Genomic DNA, 25491 nt, shown 5'->3' with positions numbered 1-25491 from the left:
ATAAACACATGTAAAAATGCTCAACATCACTAACCATCAGGCAAATGCAAATTAAAACCACAAGGAGAAACCACCTTACCCCTCTCAGAATGACATTAAAAAATCAAAAACAACAGATGTTGGTATAGATGTGGTGAAAAAGGAATGCTTATATCCTGTTGGTGGGACTGTAAATTAGTACAATCTCTATGGAAAACAATATGGTACTCAAAGAACTAAAAAACAGACCCACCATTTGATCCAGCAATCCCAGTACTGGGTATCTAACTAAAAAAGTCATTATATCAAAAATATACCTGCACTCAAATGCTTATCACAGCAAAATTTGTAATTGCAAAGGTATGAAATCAACCTAAGTGCCACATGATGAGTGAAAAAAGGAAATGTGAGACATACACACCAACATGTGCAGAACCCCACTCAACCACAAAAACGGATGGAGTAAGGCCTTTTGGCAATTTGGAAAGCATTGCAGAATGTTACAGTAAGTGAAGTATCCCGGGAATGAAAAAACCACCAGCACGCATTTTTACTAGTAAGTGGGAGCTAAACAACAGGAAGGAAGGGTCATATAGTGTGTGGAGGAGACAGGGAACTAAAAAGGGAGGAGAGAGGGACCAACATGTGCCCACTGGGTGCCACGCGCACCAAAAGCCCTGACTTCAGCACTGCTCAATTCATCCACGGAACAGAAACACTGGTACCCCACTTAGTGATTTTAAAGTAAAACAAAAGAAATTACATGTCACAACATTTTGAAATTTAAAATTAAACTTGGAAAAAGCACTATATGCTGAGTCCAAACCTGGGCTCAAGTTCCAGTTTAACTACAGCATTTCACTAACCTTTCTGAGAATCAGTTTACTCCATGCAGTGATTACCACCTATTTCACAGATAATTAAATAAAGTGAAAGGTTTGAAACATCTGTAATGCACTCCATATATGTAAACGATAACCTTGTATCAGTTAAGACAACCTGTATTCTAGATGCTTGCTTTAGCGTAATACTCACCTTCTCTATCTGACAGCAGCAGGTTGCTCAACAGACAGGCAGATTTTCAGCCCCTTTGAACAGCGTTAACTAAGCAATAATTCACATAACAGTCACCATTTAAAGTGTATAATTCCATGGTTTTTAGTATACTGACAGTTGTACAACTATCACTGCAATCAATTTTATATTTTCATCACCCTAAAAAGAAATTCCCTAATCTTTAGCCCTCATCCCTCCACACTGAGCACCCACACTCCCATGTCCATCTACTTCTGTTGCCTACTCTGAACACTTCCTGGGGATGGAGTTATGCAACATGTGGTCCTGCACGACTAGCTTCTCCCACTGAGCACAGTGTTTTCAGGTTCATCAATGTTGTAAATGTATCAGTACTTCACTTATGTTTATTGCCAAATATACTCCCATTGTATGGTTATACTATATGTTGCTTAGTTAGCAGCAACTAAAAAGAACTGGGTTATCTCTGCTTTCCAGCTCTTAAAAATAATGGTGCCATCAACTCTTGTGTATAACTTATTATGTGGCCATTTGCTTTCATTTCTCTGGAGTAAATACTTAGGAGCAGAACTGTCGGATCCCATGGTAAGTCTATGGCTAACTTTTGAGGAGGTGGCCACACCATCTTACAGTTCTATCAGCATTGTATAAAGGCTCTAACTCATCCCCATCGGTTACTGTCTTTGTCAGTAGAACCATTCTAGCAGGTGTGAAGGGGAACCTCACATGGTTTCTGATACACATTTTCCTAATGGCTAATAGTACTGAGTAACTTTTCATGTGTTTATTGTACATGTGAACATCTTCCTTGAAGAAACGTCTATTCAAATGGCAATTAAATGGAGAAAAAAATAATCTTTTCCACAAAATTGTTCTTTAAAATATTGGACATAAATATAAAAAAAATTCCCTGCCCATATCTTGTTACACAAACAAAATATAACTCAAAACTTTTAAAAGAAACACAAGAAAAAAATATTTGTGCCCTTGGGTTTGGCAAAGACTTCTAAGATACAAAACCAAAAATATGATCAGTAAAAGCAAAAATGAACAAATTGGACTTAATCAAAATTTGAAACTTATCCTCTGCAAAAGATGCTGTTAAAAGAAGAAAAAGGCAAACCACAGATTAGGAAAAAAATATTTACAAAGTGATACCTGATAAAGGACCTCTACATCCTGAGTATATATACACCTCTTAAAACTCAGTGATTTCTGTGTACCAAAAAGGGTAATCAACAGAATAAAGATGTAACCCATGGAATAGGATATTTGCAAGTCAAATGTCTGCAAATATTCTGGAGGTCAATATCCACAGCATATAAAGAGCTCCTGCAACTCAACTAAAGAAAGAAGCAACCTGATTAAAAAACAGACAAAGGACACTGAACACAAGGTGAATTCTACCTTATGCTTTCTCAGTCTTAAAAACCTCTATAATAAGAAAACAACCCAATTCAAAATGGACAAAAGATGTGAAAACATGTTACCAAAGAAGATATGTGGGTAACAAGCGTCCCAACAGACGCGCATCATTAATCTGTAGTTACCCAAACTACTAAAATGAGATTCCACTAGACACCTATTAAAATAGCTACATTTTTTAAAAAAATCTGATAATATAGGTTGAACATCTGTAATCTGAAAATATGAAATCCAAAATTCTCCAATGAGCATTTCCTTTGAACATCTTATCAGCCCTTTCTGATAAAATTAAACCATTACCATACAACCCATAGCAACTCCACTCAAGTAATTACCCAAGAGAAATGAAAAAATTACATTCACAAAAAAACCTGCAATTAAAGCACATTTATTCATAATCACCAAAAACTGTGAACACCCAAATGTACCACAACTGGAGAATGAATAACAAGTTATTACACATTCACACAATAAAATGCTACTCGGCAATGAGAAGGAAGTAGCTACCGACACAGCAGCATCATGGAGAAACCTCATGCACTCAGAGAAGTGTAAGAAGTCAGCCTCCAGAGCCTACATGCTGATGGCATGAACCCCCTGACAGGATATTCACAGGAATAGAAAACCTGTCAGTGGTGGTAAGTGCTAGGGGTGAGGGGATGGGGCACGAGGGAAAGTTTTAGGGTAATGAATTGTTTTATATTATAATTGTGGTGGTGGCTGTATGACTACATGTGCTTGTCAAAACTCAGAACTATATACTAAAGATGAATTTTACTGAATATAAATTATATCAATAACAAAGGTATTAAGAAAAATGGGATAATACCAATTAATCAATATCACAACAATTAAACAGTCCTAAGGTGTAAAGTTATTTTATATGTTTAATCATGTTATATATGCTACCTATTACCAATTTCAAACAAAAGGAGTCCATATTCAGCTTTATAAATTAAAGGTTAGAACTATTTAATGATTTCCTTCACCAAAAAGCCAACTGTATTTTGTCTGAAAACCACTGTTTTTTTAAGTAATTAATTTACCTACTATCAGTATGTACAGATTTAAACATTCATGAGATAATCAGGGCAGGGTCCAGGGACTTGCTTTTCCAAACTCTTTCCATCTTCCTAATAATGGACACAGCTGATATAAAGTGTATAACCTACATTTAAATATTCTCTACTCTCTTTCTGCACATTCTTTAAGAAGGAGAGTAATCAGCAGAATAAGTTCCCTTTAAAGGGAGGAAAGAGAATTTGGGAAGGTATGGAACTTTATCAAGTGGCAAACATGAGCTGGTGTCGTGAGTCTCAACGTAAACATGTACAAACCAGGCTTCAGAAGGGGACTGACCCACGTGCCCACTTCTAAAGCAAGAGAAAAGCACAGGCAAGATTGAAATTCAGGGCAATGTCCCTTCAGACAAAGTTCTCATAATACTAATCCCACTCTATTCGTCTGCAATTATTTAAGTAACAGCTTGGGTCCACCAGTTTCAAACCATCAAGTATCTTTTAGTATTGTAATATGCATACAACCTGGCTTAGTTCTGCACTTCACATTTAACAATATATGCATATACACTTACAGGTTGAAGCACTTTAAAATTTACACTAATATACAGTCTTTTTCCTAATCACTCAAAATTTTAAAAAACAAATCACTTTCAGTCATAAGTAAAAACAGAAATGCAAATCAAAACCACAATGAGATAATCACTTAACTCCAGTTGAGAATGGATTTTACCAAGAGGTCCAAAAACAACAGATGCTGGCATAGGTGTGGAGAGGTGGGATGGCAAACTGTACACGCTCTGTGGAAAGTACTACACGGTTACCTCAAAGAGCTACTGGGTACTTACCCAAGGGAAAAAAGCCACCTGCACTCAACTATTTATAGCAGCACAGTTCACAATCACAAAGATGTGGCAACGATCCAAGTGCCCATTAATATGTGAGTGGATTGATAAAATGTGATATAGTATGTGGATACCATGGAGTACTACTTAGTCATTTTAAAAGAATGGTCAACTAATACCTCTTGTATGGAGTTCCTGGATGGAACTGGAGACCATTCTTTCAAGTGATGTATCACAAGAATAGAAAACCAGCAGCAGATACACTCCTGGTTAACTTGGAACTCACTGACCAAGACTTCTGTGAGCAGGTATGGAACTAACACTCACTGGAGGTCAAGCAGAGGAGAAGGGGGAGGGGAGCGGGGCGACTCAAGACCCAACTGGGTCCAATACACACTATCTGGTGATGGGCACACTGACAACTCTGACTCGAACTGTACAAAAGCAATTTATGTAATTACAACGTTCGTATCCCTGTAATATTCTGGAAAATAAAAATAAGATAACCAAAAAGATATATGAAAAAGCAATCATGTTCATTTTTGATCTTAATAAAAAATTTGTGACTAATTTTAAATATAGAAAATCCACCTCCCCTTTTAGCTTCCTGACATCTGACTTTCTCCTATTGTTTTCAAAAGCTGTCAGTATCCTGAGTCATACACAGATTATTTACTGCAACAGAAACTTACCCTGTGAAGTGTCACTGTGTGTTGTTCCCATATAGCTGTTTCCTCCATGGCTATGTTCTGATAAAGGAAAAGAAAAACAAATCATTCACCTTCTAAGAAAATGTCCTTTAAAAAAAAAAAAATTTAGAAAATGTCCTTAAAGAAACACACACAAACATCCACGAAATAGTTTAGCAAACTGAGATATCAAAGTTCAGACTATTAACATTAGAGATACTCGAAAGGGAGATTTGTAATTATGGAAGGATTTTTGTTTGCTTTTAAGAGATAGGAAACTACACACAGGAACTTCCTTTGTTTTTAACTTAATCTGCACAGATGCTGCTCTATATTCATTTCATGCAGCTGAAATCTGAATTTAAACTAATTCTGTAACATTATACTTAACATCAGAAAAGGATAAAAACTGCAACAGCATTATTTAAAAATATTTAATGGCACAAAACATTTAAAGGTATTCTTCACATTCAGCAAAGGAAGGGAAAGTTAAATACCTCTGAACACAGCAATCATAAATATGCATGCTCAGGAGACAGATAAGACCATTTGATAGAGTTGGTCACAATTAAACACACCTAGTTGAACACAATACTCCACTAATTAACACACTACTCCACCTAGTTTAACTTCAGAATTACCTTAAGCTTCATTTATAACTATTAAAAAATAGCTTTATCTAATATTTTTATACATGTACACACAAAAAAATTTTAAAAAGCAAATGAATAATCTTCAATTCTTCCCCAAGAATCACCATAAGTGATAAAAGCTCCAATATAGGTCCTACTCAAAACCATAGCATAATTTCACCTCCTGTCATAAAACCCTTACTGGAGTAGAAAATAAATTATCTATGGGATGAGTGCTAATGAATTCAAAATAAATTTCTTTTAAATTGGGTCAATTGCTCTTGGAAGCTTAAATAACACACTCTCTTAATGTTACTATGTTATGGAACTGGGGTCTCTAAAAATGTATTTATTTACAAATAAAATTGTTTTATTATAAAAAAAATTTTTTATTGTTTGGGATTCATTGAGGGTACAAAGAATTAGGTTACACTGATTGCGTTTGTTAGATAAAGTCCCTGTTATAATTGTATCCCGCCACCAAGAGGTGTGCCATACACTGTGAACCCCCAACCCCCTTCCTCCCTTCCCTCTCCCCACTTATTAATTCCCCTCCCTCCCCCTTGTATTAGCTCATCTACTGCCTTCATATTAGAACAGAATACTTAGGATTCATGCTTCTCCATTCTTGAGATGGTTTACTAAGAATAATGTGCTCCACTTCCATCTGGGTTAATACAAAGGCTGTAAATTCTCCATCTTTTTTTAGTGGCTGAATAGCATTCCATGGTGTACATATACCACAGCTTGTTAATCCATTCCTCGGTTGAGGTGCATTTAGGATGTTTCCACATTTTGGTGATTGTAAATTGAGCTGCAATAAACAGTCTAGTGCATGATAAAAGGATTTTTTTCCTTCTGGGGAGATGCCCAGTAATGGGACTGAAGGATCAAATGGGAGGTCTAGCCTGAATTCTTTGAGGGTTCTCCATATTTCCTTCCAAAAAAGTTGTATTAGTTTGCAGTCCCACCAGCAGTGTAAAAGTGTTCCCTTCTCTCCACATCCACGTCAGCATCTGTAGCTTTGAGACTTTGCGATATAGACCATTCTCACTGGGGTTAGGTCACATCTCAGGGTGGTTTTGATTTGCATTTCTCCGCTGATTAGGGACGATGAGCATTTTTTCTTATTTTTGTTAGCCATTCTTCTGTCTTCTTTTAGAGAAGGTTCTATTCATGTCTCTTGCCTAGTGATACATGGAATTGTTGGGGGTTTTTTGTTAATTGAGTTCTCTATAGATCCTAGTTATACAGTTTTTGTCCGATTCATAATATGCAAATACCTTTTCCCATTCTGAAGGTTGGTTGTCCGTTTTGGTTGTTGTTTCCTTAGCTGTACAGAAGCTTTTCAGTTTCATTAAGTCCCATTTGTTTATTTTTGCTGTTGCAATTGCCATGGAATTCTTCTTCATAAGAAGAATGAAGAAAAATTTTATATATTTGTAAAATTTTACAAATAAATTAAAAAAAAAAAAAATTTTTTTTTCAGGCCTCGGTGCCTGTAGCTCACAGCTACCTGAGAGGCTGAGGCAAGAGAATCACTTAAGCACAAAAGTTTAAGGTTGCTGTGAGCTGTGACACCACAGCACTCCTACTGAGGGCAATATAGTGAGGCTCTGTCTCAAAAACAAACACACACCATTCTCAGTTATCAAAAGGTAGGTTGAAAGGGGAGAAAGCTGAGCATGGCATTCTCAGAACATGAGTCATCACCCACTGTTATAAATGCCTATTTCAAATCTGTTACCCTTCTGTCATTCAGCATCATGAGAATAAGTTATCCATGGGTGCCATGAACCCATTTCTCCTTTCCCACAGCAACTTTAATTGACAATTAATACCATTTTAGAAAAGAAATCCCTATGAAGAAAGCCTGCTTTCCTAAATTCAAAGCAACTAGATTAACTTTCCTGCTAGATGAATAAGAGAGTGAGAGAGAAAGGATCTCTCTGTTCATTCCCACAGATAAGAACTGCCAACCTCACCAGCATTTTGTTTCAATCTTCCAATCAAGAGCAGCAAAACCTCCCTTTAATGAGATCTCTGCTGGAAACAAAGATGTTTTGTTTTTTAACAAAAACTGACTGGGATTTAAACCATTAAAAAACACTCTTCCATCAACAAGAAGCAATGATGATATAAGTAAATCTGCTAAACCAAAGGTCCCCCTAAAATATACATGATAAAAATATCAGCAATTACCAGTTTGTCAAATCTCAGATAACATTAAGAATGAGAATGGCTTGCACAGCTCAAAGCTCATCTTTTCAGCATCTACTTCATTAACCGGTGACATTGCTTAACTGACTTTTTAATACTTTTCCTATCAGACCAAACTGAAAGTGATCTGACAATATGCATTTATTCTCCTTGATATATGCCATAGTCTCCCATATATAAACGACATAGTTTATCATCCTCCCTATGGTTTTTAATGAACATAGTTTTCCATTTTGTAAAAAGAATATTAATCAATTGGGATATTCACTCAATGGTGTGGGGGGCAGGATATAAAAATGTTTAATGAGTAGGAACAGAAGGCTGAAGGGATACATGAAGTGCAGGGGATTGTAAATGACATTTTTTTCCATCAGGTGTTTTGTTCTCTTAGTTTACTATTCTTCATTCCCAATCAGAACAAACTAGCAAGGTATTTTAAACCATATTCATAAAGTCGCATTCCTACTTGAAACTGCAACAGACAGTCCATAATTTACAACAGGTCAACATAACGCTATGTCGACTTTTTTTTTTTTTTAAGGCAGAATCTTACTATGTCGCCCTTAGTGGAGTTCTGCGATGCCACAGCTCACAGCAACCTCAAACTCTTGGGTTTAAGTGATTCTCTTGCCTCAGCCTCCCAAGCAGCTGGGACCACAGGCACCCGCCAGAACCCCCGACTATATTTTTGTTGTTGTTCTTGCGGTTGTTTAGCTGGCCCTGGCTGGGTTTGAACCTGCCAGCCTCAGTGTATGTGGCCGATGTCCTACCCACTAAGCTACAGGCACCACCATGTCAACTTTCTGATGGTGCTCATACGATCATTCTGTTCTTCACTTTCAGTACAGCATTCAATAAATGATGTGATATATTCAACATTTTATTATAAAACAGGCTTTTATGTTAGATGATTTTGCCCAACTGTAGGCTAAAATCTAAGATTCTTAGCATGTTTATGGTAGGCTGTGCTAAACGATTATGTTTGGGGTCAGGTCTATTAAACACGTTTCAACTTATGGTATTTTCAATTTATGATGGGTTTAATTACTGAGATGCAGCCCCACTGTGCCCTGAGAAACATCTGTACTATTTTTAATTTGACTGTAAGGAAAATCAAGTAATGGTCAAGTTTATTTTATATTGTTAATATTAAAAAATGTTTATTCTGGGTAGCGCCTGTGACTCAAAGGAGTAGGGCGCCGGCCCCATATGCCGGAGGTGGCAGGTTCAAACCCAGCCCTGGCCAAAAACTATACACACACACACAAAGTTTATTCTACCATTAGTAAGAAATGTATACATTAAGGTCTTCTTATACAGTTTCCCAAAAAAAGTGCAATTTTGTTCGTGCAAGTTAAGGGGAAAAAATTAAAACACTAAAACATAATTATTCTCAGCATTCTACACCAAATCAATAAGGTGTATGTGTGGGGGGGAATTAGAAAAGTGCATAACCAGCTTCCCCAGAAGGGTAACACAATAGCTCACTCATATGTTAAAGTCAAACACAGCTTTGTTAGTTTGATTTACCTGAAGGGAGACCTAAACACCAGGAGGTAACAGAGAACATCAGGAGTGGTTAGTCAGACTTCTGACCAGCCACAAACCAATTTAATCCATAACATAAGTGAGTTACCATGTCTTACCATTCATTTTTTTTTTAAATCAACAGAAAAATTATTCCTAGTTTTAAGCCATGGACCATGTCATCTCTCTGTACTCTCAACTATTTCATTTGTTTCAATGGCAAAAGCAGCATAATTCTGACCCCGGCTATTCGTGTAACCAGGCAGTCCTCCTGTGTTCTGAATGAACCAAGGGAGAGACAAAGGGGTGAACACACAGACACGTGATAACGCAGATACAGTAAAATGAAAATGGCAGAATCTCAGTGGCCGAGGTTCAAGGATCCTTTGTAAACTTCTTTCAAACTTGTTATATATATTTAAAAGTGATCATAAGTGAAACACTGGGGAGAAAACTAAGGAGCTCCTTCTAGTAAATCACTCACAACTGGAAGCTAAAATTGTTATAAAACAGTGGTTTTCAACCTTCCTAATGCCGTGGCCCTTTAATATAGTTCCTGTGGGTTGTGACCACAGGTTGAAAACCGCTGATAAAAAACATTTATGTTGTAGTATCACCAAATTTTTTAAGCACTATTTTCATGAGCATTCCATAAAGAAAAAAAGTGTTCATTAACCACTAAGGATTTCTGATGCTTTAGAAAAAGCACCTTTTGAAAGCATCATTCCTTTGAAAGAAGACCTAAGAAACAAGTGGCCTCTGAGATGGAGCCATGAAAACCAGGGTGGGGTAGTGTCTTTTTCACTGAGTCTTTTAATCACATTCATCTATTACTTATTGAAATCAATTATTTTTATAACTTAATATTCTTATTGTAAACTTGCTTCTCACTTTTCTTAATTAAAAATGCAGAATGAATAATTGCATAACTTGCACAATAATCTTCTATTCCCAGTCTTATTCCCAAAGCATTTAAGCTTGCAGGAGACCAAAAGGAAAATGTATTATTTCTCTAAGTGTGATTCTAGCATTATCATTCCCTTGTAACTCTGAAAGATGCTTTAAACAGAAAATGAACTAGACGGAAATAATGAGACCACAGCCCAAATCTGTCTCTGACTAGAAATGTGACGTTAGCTTTCTCACCTATAAAATGAGGGAACTGGATGAAATTATCTCAAATAAAGAGACCTTTCCAGCTCCAAAACTCTATTAAGACTACAATTACAATAAACAGGCTACAAATTCAATAAATAGTGAAGCACTGCAGGCATCCAAAGTGACTACAAGACATGGCTGGTGGATTCCGAGTTCTGCGTACATTTCTAAGTCAGCATCAACTGACTAGAATCACAACTTCCAAAGAAGCAAAAAGCTGCATTTCAGAATCTGCCAAGAGTTTGTTTGGTTTCTTTGTTCTAAGTTCCAGCTGGCAAAGACACTACTCAGATCACCAACTCTGAAGGGCTTCCTGCCAAAACTTCAGATCCCAATAGGAGGCAGTTTCACTGTCCTTTAGGACTGATTACAAAAGGAATGGGAAAGACTGAGGGCACAAGAACTGAGGAGAAAAGATGAACCTACAACTGGGAGAAAACCAAATCCAAAACAATATATAATACAAGTATATGGCAAATGAAAGAACTCCTTACATTGCATCTAAATGTACAGCCAGTTAAATTTTACAATCCTTATGGCTATAACTTGAAAAACCCATTCATTTATTCAGCAAACGTTTTGTAAATATGGTAAATGTTCTGAAGCCCTATGGGCTCAAGAAGCAACTCAGAACACAAGATAAATGGTATACAAGAGGTGTCATGGAGGATGGAAGAAGACTCGGTCTGCTATGACGAGCAGAAATCAGCTCCCCAAGGATGCAAAAAAGTGGGGAAAGATGTTTCCGGAGAAGAGAAAGCTTGTCAGCAAGACTGTGTGGTGCTGCGCACGACGCTGGCTTTAGTGGGACTGGAGTTGTACAGAACGTGTAACAGGCGGAGGAGGGTAAGAAGAGAAGGTGCAAAGGTACCAGATTACAATGGGCCTCGTAACCTAATGCCAAGGACTTGAACACAACAGGGAAACACTACAGAATTTTAGACAATGAAATGACACAGTCAGAATTCATTCTGAAGACTGTAACACAGAAGACAAATTTGAGGAAAGGAGATCAGTTTAGAAAGTTAAAGTAAAAGTGAAGAAGAGTTCAAAGTGGCCCTTAGGTTTCTGAAGTGGGCAGCTGAGTATAAGCAGGAGGAGAAAAAGATTACAAATTCAGTTTTAGACATGCTTAATTCAAGGTGCCTGTGGAACTACCATGACAGAGATAGGGCAGCAGGCAGTTAGATATACAGGTCTGATGATCCAGACTGAGATGTGGAGTAGACAAGGACCGCCAAGAAGCAGACGAGGTAATAGTATTGAAGCCAAAAGAAAAGATCCAGTGAGCAAAGGACTGAGACGACAGACTGTGGACTACCAATATTTTATGGAGGGAAAGGAAGAACCAAAGAAATTTGAAAAGCAGCAGCCAGTAAGGACACGTGAAAAACCAATTAAGCTAAAACAATATTATCATTTATTGTTCAGAGAACACACCAAAATAAAATGTAAAAACTTAAGTTCTCTGAATTTTTGAGATCAATATACTTTATTTATCTGATATTGCAAAGTATCACACCTTTTATCATAAAATAAAATTTGTATGAATTTAAAAAAACTGTCAGACCTTAAATCTGAAGTATATGCACCCGGAGTGGATTACTGGGCACCACCTCTCAAACAGCGCTGAACACCGTGACGATGCCCCGTACCCCAGCAGGGAATCAAGCAGTACTGGGAGTTGGAACATGCTGGTGACCTCTCTGGTGCCTTTTTTCAGCAAAGCTGCTCCCCTGCACCATTTCTGATTTCTTCTGTAATCCATAGTTTTGGGGTTTCTTGTTTTTGGCTTTTTTCCATCCAAAATAGAAAGCAAGATCACCTATTGCAATAAAGCTAAGCCAGGAACTTAAGAAGTACACATAACTATTAGTAAATAAAACAAATGGCTTCTGCCCTTTACTGAAGTTTCAATTATGTAACTATAAACTCTATTCAGAACTGTACAAATGGAAGAGAACAGCATATGTATTGTTATAAAAGGTAGAGGAAAACAGATATATTTGGATTAATTTGAAGATCTGTCATTTAATTTCTCAAAATAGAGATGTCCAAGAAGTGGTAAAAAAGATCAATCTAAAATCCAATAAGAGAGGTCCGGAGATACTCACAATTCAATAAAATTCATTAAGCACAAGAAAATAATGATCAAAATAAAACTGCAGCAACTATGGGATGAAAGTCACCCTAGAAATTAAGTAAACTTAGTATGCAATACCCCATCATACTCAACAACAGTTAAATTTACAAATAAATTATTTTGTCCACCCCTCGTTAACAATTTAGAAGACAAACGATGAGATGAAAATGATTAGGAAATATTAAAAGTTAGAAGACACAGTAGACTTGGAATTTTTTGGTTGATCAAAGCTGGAAGTTCGGGAAAAACTAAGTCCACAGGTAAGTTGCTATATTAGCTATTGTCCTAAAATCAGAGAGAAAGATATCAGCTTAAAAGTTACTATTATGTTCACTATAAATACTGAAAATCCCCATTAGGGACAGGTAATAACAAACACTACAGGAAACTTAAAATCTAGTGTACTTCCCAGTTAGCAAAAATAAAACCATTTTTAGGTATGGAATTTTTCTAATAGCTGAAGACGGATAAAAGTCCTTTCATTTTTTCAGGGGGGAAGGAGAAGAAAGGGAATGGGGTAACAGGGACGAAGAGGGAGTGATGTTTCTTTGAGTCTATCTTTTTGTGTAGCTTTGACTCTTAGAGTACAGTGTCATTTCATGATATATCCTTCACAAATCAAAAAAAGAAAACCTATTAACACCAACAAGGATATGGTAGAAGGAAAAGAATAAAAAATGGAACAATAACAAACATAACTATGCCACAAATGAACACTGTAACTATACTGAAGAAGCAGGGAAAAAAGACTAACTTTTCAGTAAATCTAATATTTCAAAATAAAGTCTGAAGAAAAATGTTATAATGGTATATAAAAATGCAGCAAGATACCAATTTTGTTTAACAAGCATATTTATATGCTCACAGGAAAAAAGCTCAATTTCTGAGTTGTATTTCATTTTTTATATATTCTATAACTAAACACACGAACTTTATAACCCATGAAAAGTGGTAAATTTCATTTTTTAATAACAAAACAAAGAAGAGGCAAAAGTGATCTATATTGTTACAAGTCAGAACTGGAGATGGTGGTTCAGGCCTGTAATCCCAGCCAAGGCAGAAGGCTCGCCTGAGCCCAGGAGTTCAAGATCAGCCGGGACAACACAGTGAGACCCTATCTCTACAAAATATAAAATTAACTAGGTGTGGTGGTGTGCATCTATAGTCCTAGGTACACAGGAGGCTGAGGCAGCCTCAGAGTTTCAGGTTGCAGTGAGCTATGAGCCTGCCACTGCTCTCTCCATGTCTGGGTGATAGACCAAGACCCCATCTCTAACTTTAAAGTCTGGGAATACTGGGTGCTGTAGGTTTTTTAAAATTTTTTTAAATATTAAAAATAAATAAAATTTAAAGTCAAAAGAAGGTTACTTTGTGTTTGTAGTGAGTGCAAGGGCAAGAAGGTGGCGGGGGAGGGGGGTTGTATCCAGGTGATGGGCAAACAAGTGTATTCACTTTGAAAATTCATCAATCTGCACACACCCATGATTTGTTTAATGTTACATTATAAAAATTCAACAGAGTTAACTTGACTGTAAGGATTATGGGTATCTTCACTACAATGAATTAAAAAGATCAAATGCTTAGTTCTTAGTTCTTACGGAGTACATAGTCTAATGTGAGAACTAGATGACAGAGAAATTTCATGACTAAATATATAAGCACAGGCTTAAACAAGAACTATGAAGGAAAAGAAAAACAGTGCCATGTGAGAAACTCAAAAAACGAGTGCCATGAACTAAAAAGAGTACAGTGCTTGAGAAGGAGAGAAGCAGGAGAAGCAGGACAGGGCCGCCAGTCCACTGTGCTGAAGATTTTCATCTTTTGCTCTGAAGGCAACTGAGAGGCCTAGGGATTTTAGGATGAGCGTGTGTATGTGTATGGACTAGGGAGCAGGGGGATCAAATTTTTCATTTTGAAAAGATTATTTTAGAAAAACAGAATGTCAGGGGAATAGGGGGTGTGATACTAGAGTAGAAGGCTCTTCCAGGGTGTGTGTGTAAGAGAAGGGGAGGAGGAATGTAATGGTAGAAAAGCAGAGATGGCACGTGTGAAGATGCAAAGTTCTCAGCAGGTAAAAACTGAACAGAACTTGCTAATGAACCCTTCATCGCATTAGGTGGATATCCAAACTGAGTCAGGTACGCTGGATTTGGTACAATCTTTAATCTCTATTGCCTAATCCATCAGACTGTATCTCTTTCTTAAAGCCACTGAAATAATTTTTCCAAAGTATCTTAGCCAGCCAGACGCGGTAATGCACGCGCCCGTAGTCCCAGCTACTCGGGAGCTTGAGGCAATAGGGGAACCTGAACCCAGAGTCTGAGGCTGCTGTCAGCTATGATGATGCCACTGCACTCTAGCCTGGGAGACAGAGCAAGACCCTAATCTCAAAAAAAACAAAAAATAAAAATAAAAAAAGTATCTCAGGAGTTTATGGAACTTCTCTATTACCTACAGGTGACTTTTGTACAGTAATAAAAAAATGGATAAATGTAGGGATGAATGTACGTGTGTGTGCACAGGTAACTATAATCCCCACGTGTCTCTTCTCTGACAGTAAAAAATGTTTCAGAAGGCACAGCTAACATAATTTCATAGCTTAGTAGGTGCTGAGCCTAGAGCAACCCTGCGATTACTGTTGCATTTTATATCTACATTTTTTTATAGATGAAAAAACAGCTATTAAGTGTTTGACCCAACATTCAGATTCCAACGCCTAAACTCACAAAGTGACAAAACCTTAGGGTTACTCAATGATAATCTTTCAGTCCTTATTATACTTGATCTCTCTTTGTGCAGGATCTGGCCTACCGAAAGGTGGATGGTGTTTATATAGGGTACCCTTCAGAGTAATTCATAAATGATATAAACAATTAAACCAACTAGCAAGATTTAAATCAGGGTAATTTACATGAAAATCCAGATTTACGGTGGCACCTGTGGCTCAGTGAGTAGGGCACTGGCCCATATACCTAGGGTAACAGGTTCAAATCCAGCCCTGGCCAAACTGCAACAAAAAATAACCAGGTGTTGTGGTGGGTGCCTGTAGTCCCAGCTACTGGGAGGCTGAGACAAGAGAATCGCCTAAGCTCAGGAGTTGGAGGTTGCTGTGAGCTGTGCAGCCACATGGAGTGAAACTCTGTCTCCAAAAAAAAAAAAAAAAAAGAAAATCCAGATTTACAACCTCTTGAAAAACTGGAAGATCTGGCTCACCATTCTCCAGGACAGCAATCAGCTAAAGCTGAGCAAGAGCTGCTTCTTTTAAGAGCCAGCACCAGCTCTCCACCTGCCACAGAACCCTCTCTGGCTTTCATGATTCATGCTGTTTGTCTGATCTGATACTCACCTGACACCATTCCACGATCTTCTCCCTGACGCTCATTTAGAATACGTGAATGTATAAGGGTGCACATGTATGAGTTATAAAATGATTAAGTACCTGTGTGATTAGCAAGTAAATTTAACCTCAGATCCCTCACCTGTAAAACAGAGATAATAGTAGTACCTGACAGAAGTACCTCACTGAAGTTTAAATGGGTTAATCCTCAGTGTGCAACACGAAGCCACTCTCAGTACTAGGAGCTACTGTTTACCCTGAACACATTGCTCACATTTACAACCAAAATGTAAATCTACTTGCCATCGTCCCTGTCTTCTAATTTTATAGGTGATACAGCATCAAAATACATACATACATACAGGTTAGAACATCTTTGTTTAATTAAATATTCAAACACTTTTCTCTGTTTAGTTCCTTCACCTGGTGCTACTGGAAAAGGTTCCCTGCAATTGTATTTCAAAAAGCAGAATTGTTTTTGTTTATTTTTGTTCAAGGAACCTATCACTCCGAACTGTGGCTTCTGGTGATGTGATCAGCCAGGTTAAGTGACCCTCTACTAAAACACACTTCAGTATAGTGTATTTAAGATCATAGTCACAAAAGGTCTTCAAAATCAAGACTGATTCGCAGCTTAGCCCCTTCCACACAGTGGTCAGAACTCCAGTGACTGGTTAATAACATTTATCTAATTTTTGTCCCTCAGACAGACAGATGTATATAGTATTTCTCTCCAAAAAGCCAAGGAAGTCAAATTGAAACTGTTTTTTCCCAAAGCTAACATGGCAGTAAGCCCTCACACAATGGAACACTCTGAAGCTGTGAATACAATGAAAACTCATGAACTGCAGCTACCCAAACTGAGCAAAAGAAGCTGTAGACAACAGAGTCCACACCGGAATATTCTGTCTGTGCAAAGTTCAGAGATCAGCAAAACTACAGTGTTTATAGAATGCATGAACTAGAAAATAGCTATCACGTAAGACAAAGTAGATGTAATCTTACAGGGCAGTCATGACCCAGAAACGGCACGTGAGAGATTCTAGCACTAATCATCACATGTAGTATTTTATTTGTTGCTGTCTACCCACATCAGTACAACAATGTGTTCACTGTTCTATTCCCAGCACCTTCAACAGTACCAGGTATGATACCAGGTGTAATAAATATAGGTTGAATATAAAAAAGTTTTAAGAATCCAAATTGTTACGTATTTCACATCTTATTAGACCCTAAATGCAACAGTAACAGTTACCATAGCATCCATTCTCCATTTTAGTATATTGGAGAAGTTGTTTGTAAGTAAATTACGATTACTTTATAATTTTTAATCTTTCTCTCCTATTGACACATTCTTCATACCAAACCCATGCAAAAAACACTCACACAGCCATATCCGATTCAATTCAAACAAATATTAAAAACAATTAACAAGAAAAAAAATGCAAAAACTCTTGTGAAAAACAGAAAGCCCAGGCTCCAGATACAACTCTGCCAACTCTCCCAACCAAGAAAGCACACGAGAACGCTGCTGGATTACAGGGTGACCATCAATTCACTCATATTTATTTTTTCAGAATAAACAATGCAAATCTTAAAAGAGTCACACATTTAACTACTGATCATTAAAGTATGCAGCAGTTGAAAACTACAAGCTTCGGGAGGACACAGATGCAAACAAAATTTACTCAATTAAATTTGTTGTGCTAACCAAAGAAAATTAGTCATTACCAGTATCCCAGATTTTAAAATCATATGCTGAATTAAGTGTGCTAATCTTAAATCGTTTTATTTGTGATACTCAATTATTAGAAACTGTTGTACCACCCCCAAAGATACTAGTGACAATTCCAAAAGAATGATAATTTCTAACCAAGAAGAAAAATGAACTTTTTGATCTTTGGACATGTACAATTGTTTTAAAAAAATGAAACAAACAAAAAAAACTCAATAAATCAAAAAATTTTTTAAATTATACCAGTTATAGGCTGATCTTATGTTCCTGACTGGTATCCACAGAAAGTAATATTAGCTCCTTTTCTGGGCATGAGACACTAGAGCGACTGAGGTCATTCACCAGGGAACCCACTTCCCAGTATTCTGCCTGCACAGAACAACTGGGCAGACAAATGAAACATCCCTGGAAAACAGACTAATAAAAGCCTTATCTTTAGATCTGTCCCAAAGGAAGGGGCGCCAGAAATTCAGCATCAAACACTACATGTGGAACAGTCAGGACTTTGTTATTACACTTCAATGATGTGTTTAAGGTACAAGGTGGCAACATTGGTGTTCCTATGATCTAACGCAGGGCTCTGTGGTATAACTGACCATTCAACGTCAGTTTATTTTTACCCATTTTTAGGACATAAAATGTAACTCCCTACCTATATACTCTCCACATACTCCCCATTATTAAGAATTTATCTGTTCAAGAAGAATGGAAATAAAGCACCCGGCTAACCCATAAAGGCGCAATCCGACGCCAATCTTCTCTGCAATAAATAAATAAAAAGCACACTAGGTCAGAGATAGCAAAAGGCCTATTTTTATTGCTGGCTAATACAGGAAATACTGTGATATGCCAACTTTATAGGATTAACTTTAAGATTTGTAAACTATCCTAACGTCTCTTTCTGCAAGATTAAACATTTTTAAAACAATAGGGTTTTTCAAGATTGGTTTTTAAAATTCGGAGTTCAAAGAACGTTCCAGTCAAATATTTCAGGAATATCATTTCAGACATAAGCTATCCTTTCATTTTATTTAACATATGATCAACATTTTGCTAATAAACAATAACTTTGCTTACTCCACTAGTCTGTCTTCAGTTACTACAGCGTTCAACTACAGTGCTGAGTCCCAGGTCTAAACTGAGTGGGGAGAGAGAGGTGGGAAATAGGGTGTGGGGAGTAAGGAGCGGGGGTCAGGGAGTTGGGAGTGGGGAGTTGAGGGTGGTGGCACCACAAGAGAATGTGCAGTTAGACTCTTTGAACTGTAATCATATCAGGGCTATGTCAAGAAATAGGGTTACATTTCCAAAAATCTCACCTAAACTATTAAAGACATTTTCCTTAGCAGTTTAATTCTTAGAACTGTACTGAGTTTATGAGTTTATGTTTGGTCTGTAAATAGAAAAAAGATTCAAGAGCAAGTAAAAGTCAGAGTCAGACACTGTTTCCACAATGGGGGGGGGGAGTGGAACTACTGTAATTATTTCCCTTCAAATTGAACAGACAGGAGAACTATATATACCACATTACAACCTTCAAGAACCCCCCACTTGTTTCAGTTCATTATCTGTTGGTGTGGATGGCTCTCCACTCTCACACACCACCACCAATGGGCAGCCTAAGTCTTCTTTTCATATGAAATAAAACTTTACAAATTCCTAACATGAAAACACCAGTGTTAAAGAAACTAATGAAAGCAAAGAGGGTCTTTCCGATACAGCAATGTAATTTCGGCCAAGATATAACCAGGGAGAAAAAGCACTGTGTAATTTGAAAAGTAACTGTCTTAAAAACCTTTCCTAAAATAAATGAGTTGTAAATACAGTTAGGATTTTCAGTCAACTACATAAATTACAGCTTTAGCCATGAGCATGTAAAACGCCAAACACACCAACATGAAAAATTACTACACAAGATCATTAAAAGTTGGCAGACAAAAGCAAGTGACTTCTCATGAAGCACAGTGAGCTTTTTACTTTTAAAGCAGTATGATACAAAAAAAAAAAAAAAACCCACTGATCAGTAACTACCAAAATTAAAGCTACCTCGTAAGTCACTCAGAAAATAATCCCTGTCTGTAATGACTGATTAAGTAATCAATTTTATTCATTAACTTGGCTACTTTCTGCTGTTTTTAATTCTCAAAAAATATTCAGCTATACGAAAAGCTCACTGTGCCTGACTGGATACAATAAATCCATCCCTGAGAATCGTGCAGGTCAATGGCAAACACAGTGTAATCATTTTCTTTTTTTTGCAGTTTTTGGCTGGGGCAGGGCATGAACCCGCCACCTCCAGCATATGGGGTTGGCGCCCTATAATTACAGAGATAGCTACAGGAAAATGAAATACTACTACTGAGACTTAACAAAAACATTTATGTATGCAACAAAATATAATAAATGTATATAACACCATAACCTTAAGCTGAATTTTACTGCTTCCTCTAACGGGAAACAGCTCAAACCCAGCCCCGGCCAAACTGCAACAACAACAACAACAACAAAATAATAATAATAAAAAAAATAACCGGGCGTTGTGGCGGGCGCCTGTAGTCCCAGCTGCTGGGGAGGCTGAGGCAAGAGAATTGCGTAAGCCCAAGAGTTAGAGGTTGCTGTGAGCCATGTGACACCACGGCACTCTACCGAGGGCGGTACAGTGAGACTCTGTCTCTACAAAAAAAAAAGAAAATTCAGAAGTCACTGCAACTTCCTTCAGCCACTTTTCTGTGATTCAACCAATGAAAATGTTCCTCAACATTTTCTTACATAACGAAACAATTCTTTGGTGAGACAGAGAACCACTCTCCAAACTGTTTTCAATTTTTGATAACTGTGTATCAGGCTCACTAGAAAACAAAATTTTGATTGCAAATTCAGATGCGTATCACACATGTAAAACCCTTTTCCCCCCCTTTATTACTTCTTTGGTATCATGAGAGAAGTCTTTTCCAACCAAAGTGTGTGTGTGTGTGTATTTTTTTAAAGTATCTTACATTTTCCCTAGATTTTTATGATTTACTGTACTTGCTCTATTTGCTCTTTTTCAAGCATTTAATTTTCAAGCAATTAATTTGAATTTGTAGGGGGCAGGACCTATAAGGCATAAAACACACACAAAAGAATAACCAAAAGTCCTAAAAGTATTTACTGAATAAGCCATTCTTTCCCAATAATCTACATAGTTTATCATATATTCATTCTTTTCTCTCTTGCTGGCTAAGTGAACTTAGGCAAGTTACTTTATGTATGTTTCAGTTTCTTCATTCATAAAGCAGAGACAATAGTAGAGCTCACTTCATTGTTACCGTGAGAATTAAATTAATTAAGCTCTTAGATCAATACCTGACATACATTAAATACTGATAGTCATAATTACTATAACCTCATACATGGAGTTCAAAATACTTTTTATATACCAAAGGGTAATATTTTGGGGTGAGATTTCCTGAGCTCTTCTAGTTCTCAGTGAATAAAATCTTGAAAAAATGTTAACAGTTTTAAAAATCTCACAAATGCTTGAGTGTTTCTGGACTCTGTGGTGCCACTGTCTACCACTGAACTGATGATACACTGCTTTAAATTACTGTTATTTTATAACAGATCAGGCTTATTTTTCCAATATTTTCTTATCAATATGTCCAATGTTCTACAATACCACCCTGGAATTCTGTTATATTTGGAATTCTATTATATTTATATGTCAACTTGGGGGAAATGGGTCAATTTACAATAGTGACTCTTCCCATTCAGAAAGAATATTGTTTCATCTTATTTATTTTATTTAGATTTTATATTGTTCAGTCAGATTTAAGTAGCTCACAAACATCTGTTATGTTTATTCCTAGCAGAGTCTTTTTGAATAAAGATTTAGTGGTGTACCTCAAAATATAAACTGCACATACCCTCTAACCCAGCAACTCCATTTTTCACAATTTGACATAAAGGAATATAAGGCTACTATTCCAACAGCAGAATCCTGGAAACAACTAAAAGTGTATCTATAAGGCAATGACCTGAAATGTAGCATTTTCATGGGATGGAAAACTATTCAACCATTACAAAGAATACAGAATCAAAAGAATCGACTGAGACAAGAGTTCTACAAACTACTATGCTAAAAACAAAAAGCAAGCTGCAAAATTGTTTGTTGTTGTTTTTTTTTTTTTAACTGAGAGGAGTGGGAGAAACAAAACCATCATATATATTGAGGACAGCCTGGCTCTTAGCAAGCATTTCAATCACCTTATGCGACTTAGAGGAAACGGGTCACTGAGTATTATTTCATTTACAGCCTATCTTCCCTATGTAAGATTTTAAAGTTGCTCTATAATATAGTATTTTTAAAACTAAGCTTTCAAGTAGTATTTTACTAGTAAATATTTAAGAATGCAAATGTCCCTACAAGGTTAATAATTAACTAGTAACGCTTTTCAATATTCCATAAAACCTCAATATTATAACTCAGGAAAAGCACTACCTCCATCTGACTCTTACTATCACAATCTATGGAAAACTTCTTTCCCTCCATACTTGAAATAATCTTTTAAAAGTGTGTTGTCTTGCATATCAAGTACCAGAGATCACACTTCAGGACCAGAACAAAGTGACATTCAGTGGGATATGGAAACAAAGCCTTTTCTCCAAGGAAAGGAAACCACAGAAAAGGAAAATGATGGAACTTATTTTAAAACCAAAGCAAAAATTTGCCGTTTATTCTAAATCTTTGAGTCAATTTTTACTGTTAGATTGTTCATCAATAAAAGATTAAAAAGATGCAAATTAAGTTGTTCTTAAAGAATACTGTGTATTCCTTGAAAGAATCTATTCACTGTTAAATGTTACTGCTAACTTCTGCCAGCCAGCAAACAGGGTCCTGAGAGTTCAGAAAACTTCAGAAGCTTACTATCCCTGCTCCTAAATGCTATGAATTAAGCATTTCAAACCAAAATAAATGTTATCAGACCACTACCTGCTGTTTCTCCATACTGTATGAAGTAATGATTGTTTTTTTTCCCCAAAGGAGTGATTTTTACTCTTCACATTTTTGTATTCCTGTAACTGTTTGAAAGAGCAAATACTGCTGTATGATGAAAAATACGAAAATGTACAAAAGGGGAGGATCTTCGTTGATTTTTAGCTTGTTAATGTTATGTGCAAATTACTTTCAAAGCGCTAAGCAAACAGCCTACACTCAGAGGACACCGGGAAACTGACAGCAGCAGGGTTGACTCTGCTTGAGCCCGCAAATCTACTAACTGGCATTCTAAGAGCTCATCTTACTGTTCACATGCAGGACTATTTTGTGCTACTTCTGAAAGTTTAACTCACTAATTTATTAAGAAGTGTTAAGAGGTTATTTTTTTCAAAGTTACCTGAAATAACTAACACATCATGAATAAAAGCCCGACCTCCTCCCGCTCCCAGGCTGAGCGTTCTGAAGCCTCCCCCAGCCGCGCGCGCACCGCGGGCAGTGACATCAGACCGAAACTGCACGCGGTTTCGCCGGGACCAACCACTCCCGCCGGGGGCGGCCCTCACGCCGGACCCCAGATCGCCTCGCCGCCGCGGAGTTCCCGGACGCCAGACCTGTTGCGCGTCCCCGCCCGCCGCGAGTCAGAGACAGGCGGCAGCGCCGCCCGCGATGCACCTGCCCGGGACGGCGGCTCCGCGCCCCGCAGCCCAGCGCCAACCCCGCCCAAGGGGCTCGAGCGGCCGCAGCCCCCGGCCAGCCCAACCCGCCCCGGCGCCCCGGCCGCCGCCAGCGGGGAAGGGCGAGGCGCGGGCCCGACGCCGGCGGCCGCTGCGATCGCCCGGCCCGGCCCGGCTCGGCTCCGGCGGCCCCGGCGGCGCTCACCTTGGCGGACGCGGCCCTGGCGGACATCTTGTCTCTCTCCAACGCCGCGCGAGGCTCCTCGGACCCGAAACTCCGCGCCGCCGGCCCGCCCGCTCCTCACGCCACAGCCCAAATAAACATCTCCCGGGAGCGAGCCGGGCAGGGGCGGCCGGAAAGGCCCGGCCCACGGGGAGGGGACTCAAGTCGGACAAAAGTCCGGGAAGCGCCCGCCCCACCCGGGTCTTCTCGGCGGGGCGCGCCTAGCCGGCGCCTCCCTGCGAGCGCGGCCGCCCGCTCGGCCTCCCGAAGCTCTTGCAGCCTGGCCACGTCGGCCCCGCCCGCCACTCGGCAGCACTGGGGGCCTCCGGCCGTCCCCACCGCCCTCCCGGCCTCTCCGGCTTCCGCGCGAATTTCCCCGGACCCGAACTCCCCGGGCAGGGACGCGGGGTCCGCGGGTTCGGCAGCCACCGGCAACTCTGAGCGGCCACGCAAACCTGCCGGCCTGGCCCACTGAGCATGCCCGGCCGGCGGTGGGCGGGGGCCCTGAGGGGCGGGGCCTTGCGGGGGCGGGGCCAGCGGCCGGGTCTGGCCCCCAGCGCGGAAGGAAAGGCCCGGTGATCCAAACCATTCTGAGGGTGGTTTCCGCTGCGCGCGAATCTTCCTGTTTGTTTCTATCAAAGGTCTGGCAGAATTCGCCGCTAAGGAGGAAGCCCCGGTGTACCAAAGCTCTGTCGACGTCCTAGAGAGACTTGTCCACTTGCTCTTCACCAAGCCACGCCGGACGAGCCCCACGCGAGAGCGAGGCCGGAAAGGCAGGCCCACCAAATACTTGACGGTTGTTTCCTTAACTGGGCACAGCTGTCACCACGAGTCTGGGCGTTGTCGCCTCCGCTGAAGGCACAATACGTTTTCTGTCGAGCCCATCACGGCTTTCATCTCTGAGGGGCTCCGACAGAGTCAGAATCACTGCTCTGCAGAGTTCATGACAAACTAACTGCCCTAACTAAACTGGTGGTTAACCGAGAGGCACCCAGGAACGTGACACAGTGGCCCATGCCTCATTAGGTCCTAGTATATTTCCAGAGTCTCCTTCTGCCCATCAAGATTGCTGAAATTAGCCAGGCACAGTGACTCATGCCTGTAATTTTTGCACTTTGGGAGGCCCAGGCAGGAGAATCACTTGAGGCCAGCAGTTCAAGACCAACGTGAGCAAGGGCGAGAACCTCGCTCTACCAAAGTAGAAAAATAAGCCAGGCGTGGTGACAGTGCCTGCAGTCTCAGCTTGTTGGAAGGTTGAGTGAGGATTACTTGAGCCCAGGAGCCTGAGATTGCAGTGAGTTAAGATGAGGACGCTGCACTCTTGCCTAGGCAACAGAGTGAGGCACTAAGAAAGAAAAAAAAATGCTGAAATTCTTGGTGAGTGAATAGGTCAGGCTGCTTTGCATTGCTGAACCCTGTCCCTACAGAAAAGGGCATAAGGACATGCAGTCCATAGACCAGTTTAATCACCCCCTGCACACACTTCCTTACACCACTGAAGGCCTTGCTAAACACGGAGGAACTTGGGACAGAAACCATTGCCAGCCTTGTTAGTCCACACCTGGTAAAATGTAAAGCTGTTCACAACAAGTACCATGAAATGATAATATTCTTAAAGTATCTAGTATAGTGTCCCAAAGGCAAACCAGAAATGGACAAAAGCATAAACATCATGGTTATTTTTAGTTCACTGCAGCCTCTAACTCCTAGGCTCAAGAGAATCTCCTGTTTCAGCTTTGCAAGAGACTGGGTCTCACTACATTGCCCAGGCTGGCCTCAAGTGATACCCTCACCTTGACCTTCCAAACTATTGGGATTACATGAATGAGCCACCGTGCCCAGCCAACGTCAGGTTTTAGGTGATGGTTTTCTCCT

General features: G+C 39.1%; 1 protein-coding gene across 7 annotated transcripts in view; it reads right to left on the bottom strand.

Moving 5' to 3' along the window:
• The window catches only part of TJP1 (tight junction protein 1), a 274852-nt gene that overhangs the window by 80880 nt on the left and 168481 nt on the right, over positions 1 to 25491 (bottom strand). For 5 of the 7 annotated variants that reach the window (XM_053581948.1, XM_053581949.1, XM_053581950.1 and 2 more), the window contains exon 3: positions 4996 to 5052. In XM_053581948.1, the coding sequence (XP_053437923.1) occupies positions 4996 to 5052 (57 nt within the window). Of the gene's footprint in view, positions 1 to 4995; positions 5053 to 23598; positions 24091 to 25491 lie in introns of those variants that run through there. The other 2 variants (XM_053581952.1, XM_053581954.1) reach the window with 1 other exon arrangement.

Source organism: Nycticebus coucang, chromosome 2, assembly GCF_027406575.1.
Source record: "Nycticebus coucang isolate mNycCou1 chromosome 2, mNycCou1.pri, whole genome shotgun sequence".
NCBI classification, from domain to species: Eukaryota; Metazoa; Chordata; class Mammalia; order Primates; family Lorisidae; genus Nycticebus; species Nycticebus coucang.
Note: the sequence above shows the minus strand (reverse complement) of the source record. Positions and strands in the feature narration are given on the sequence as shown.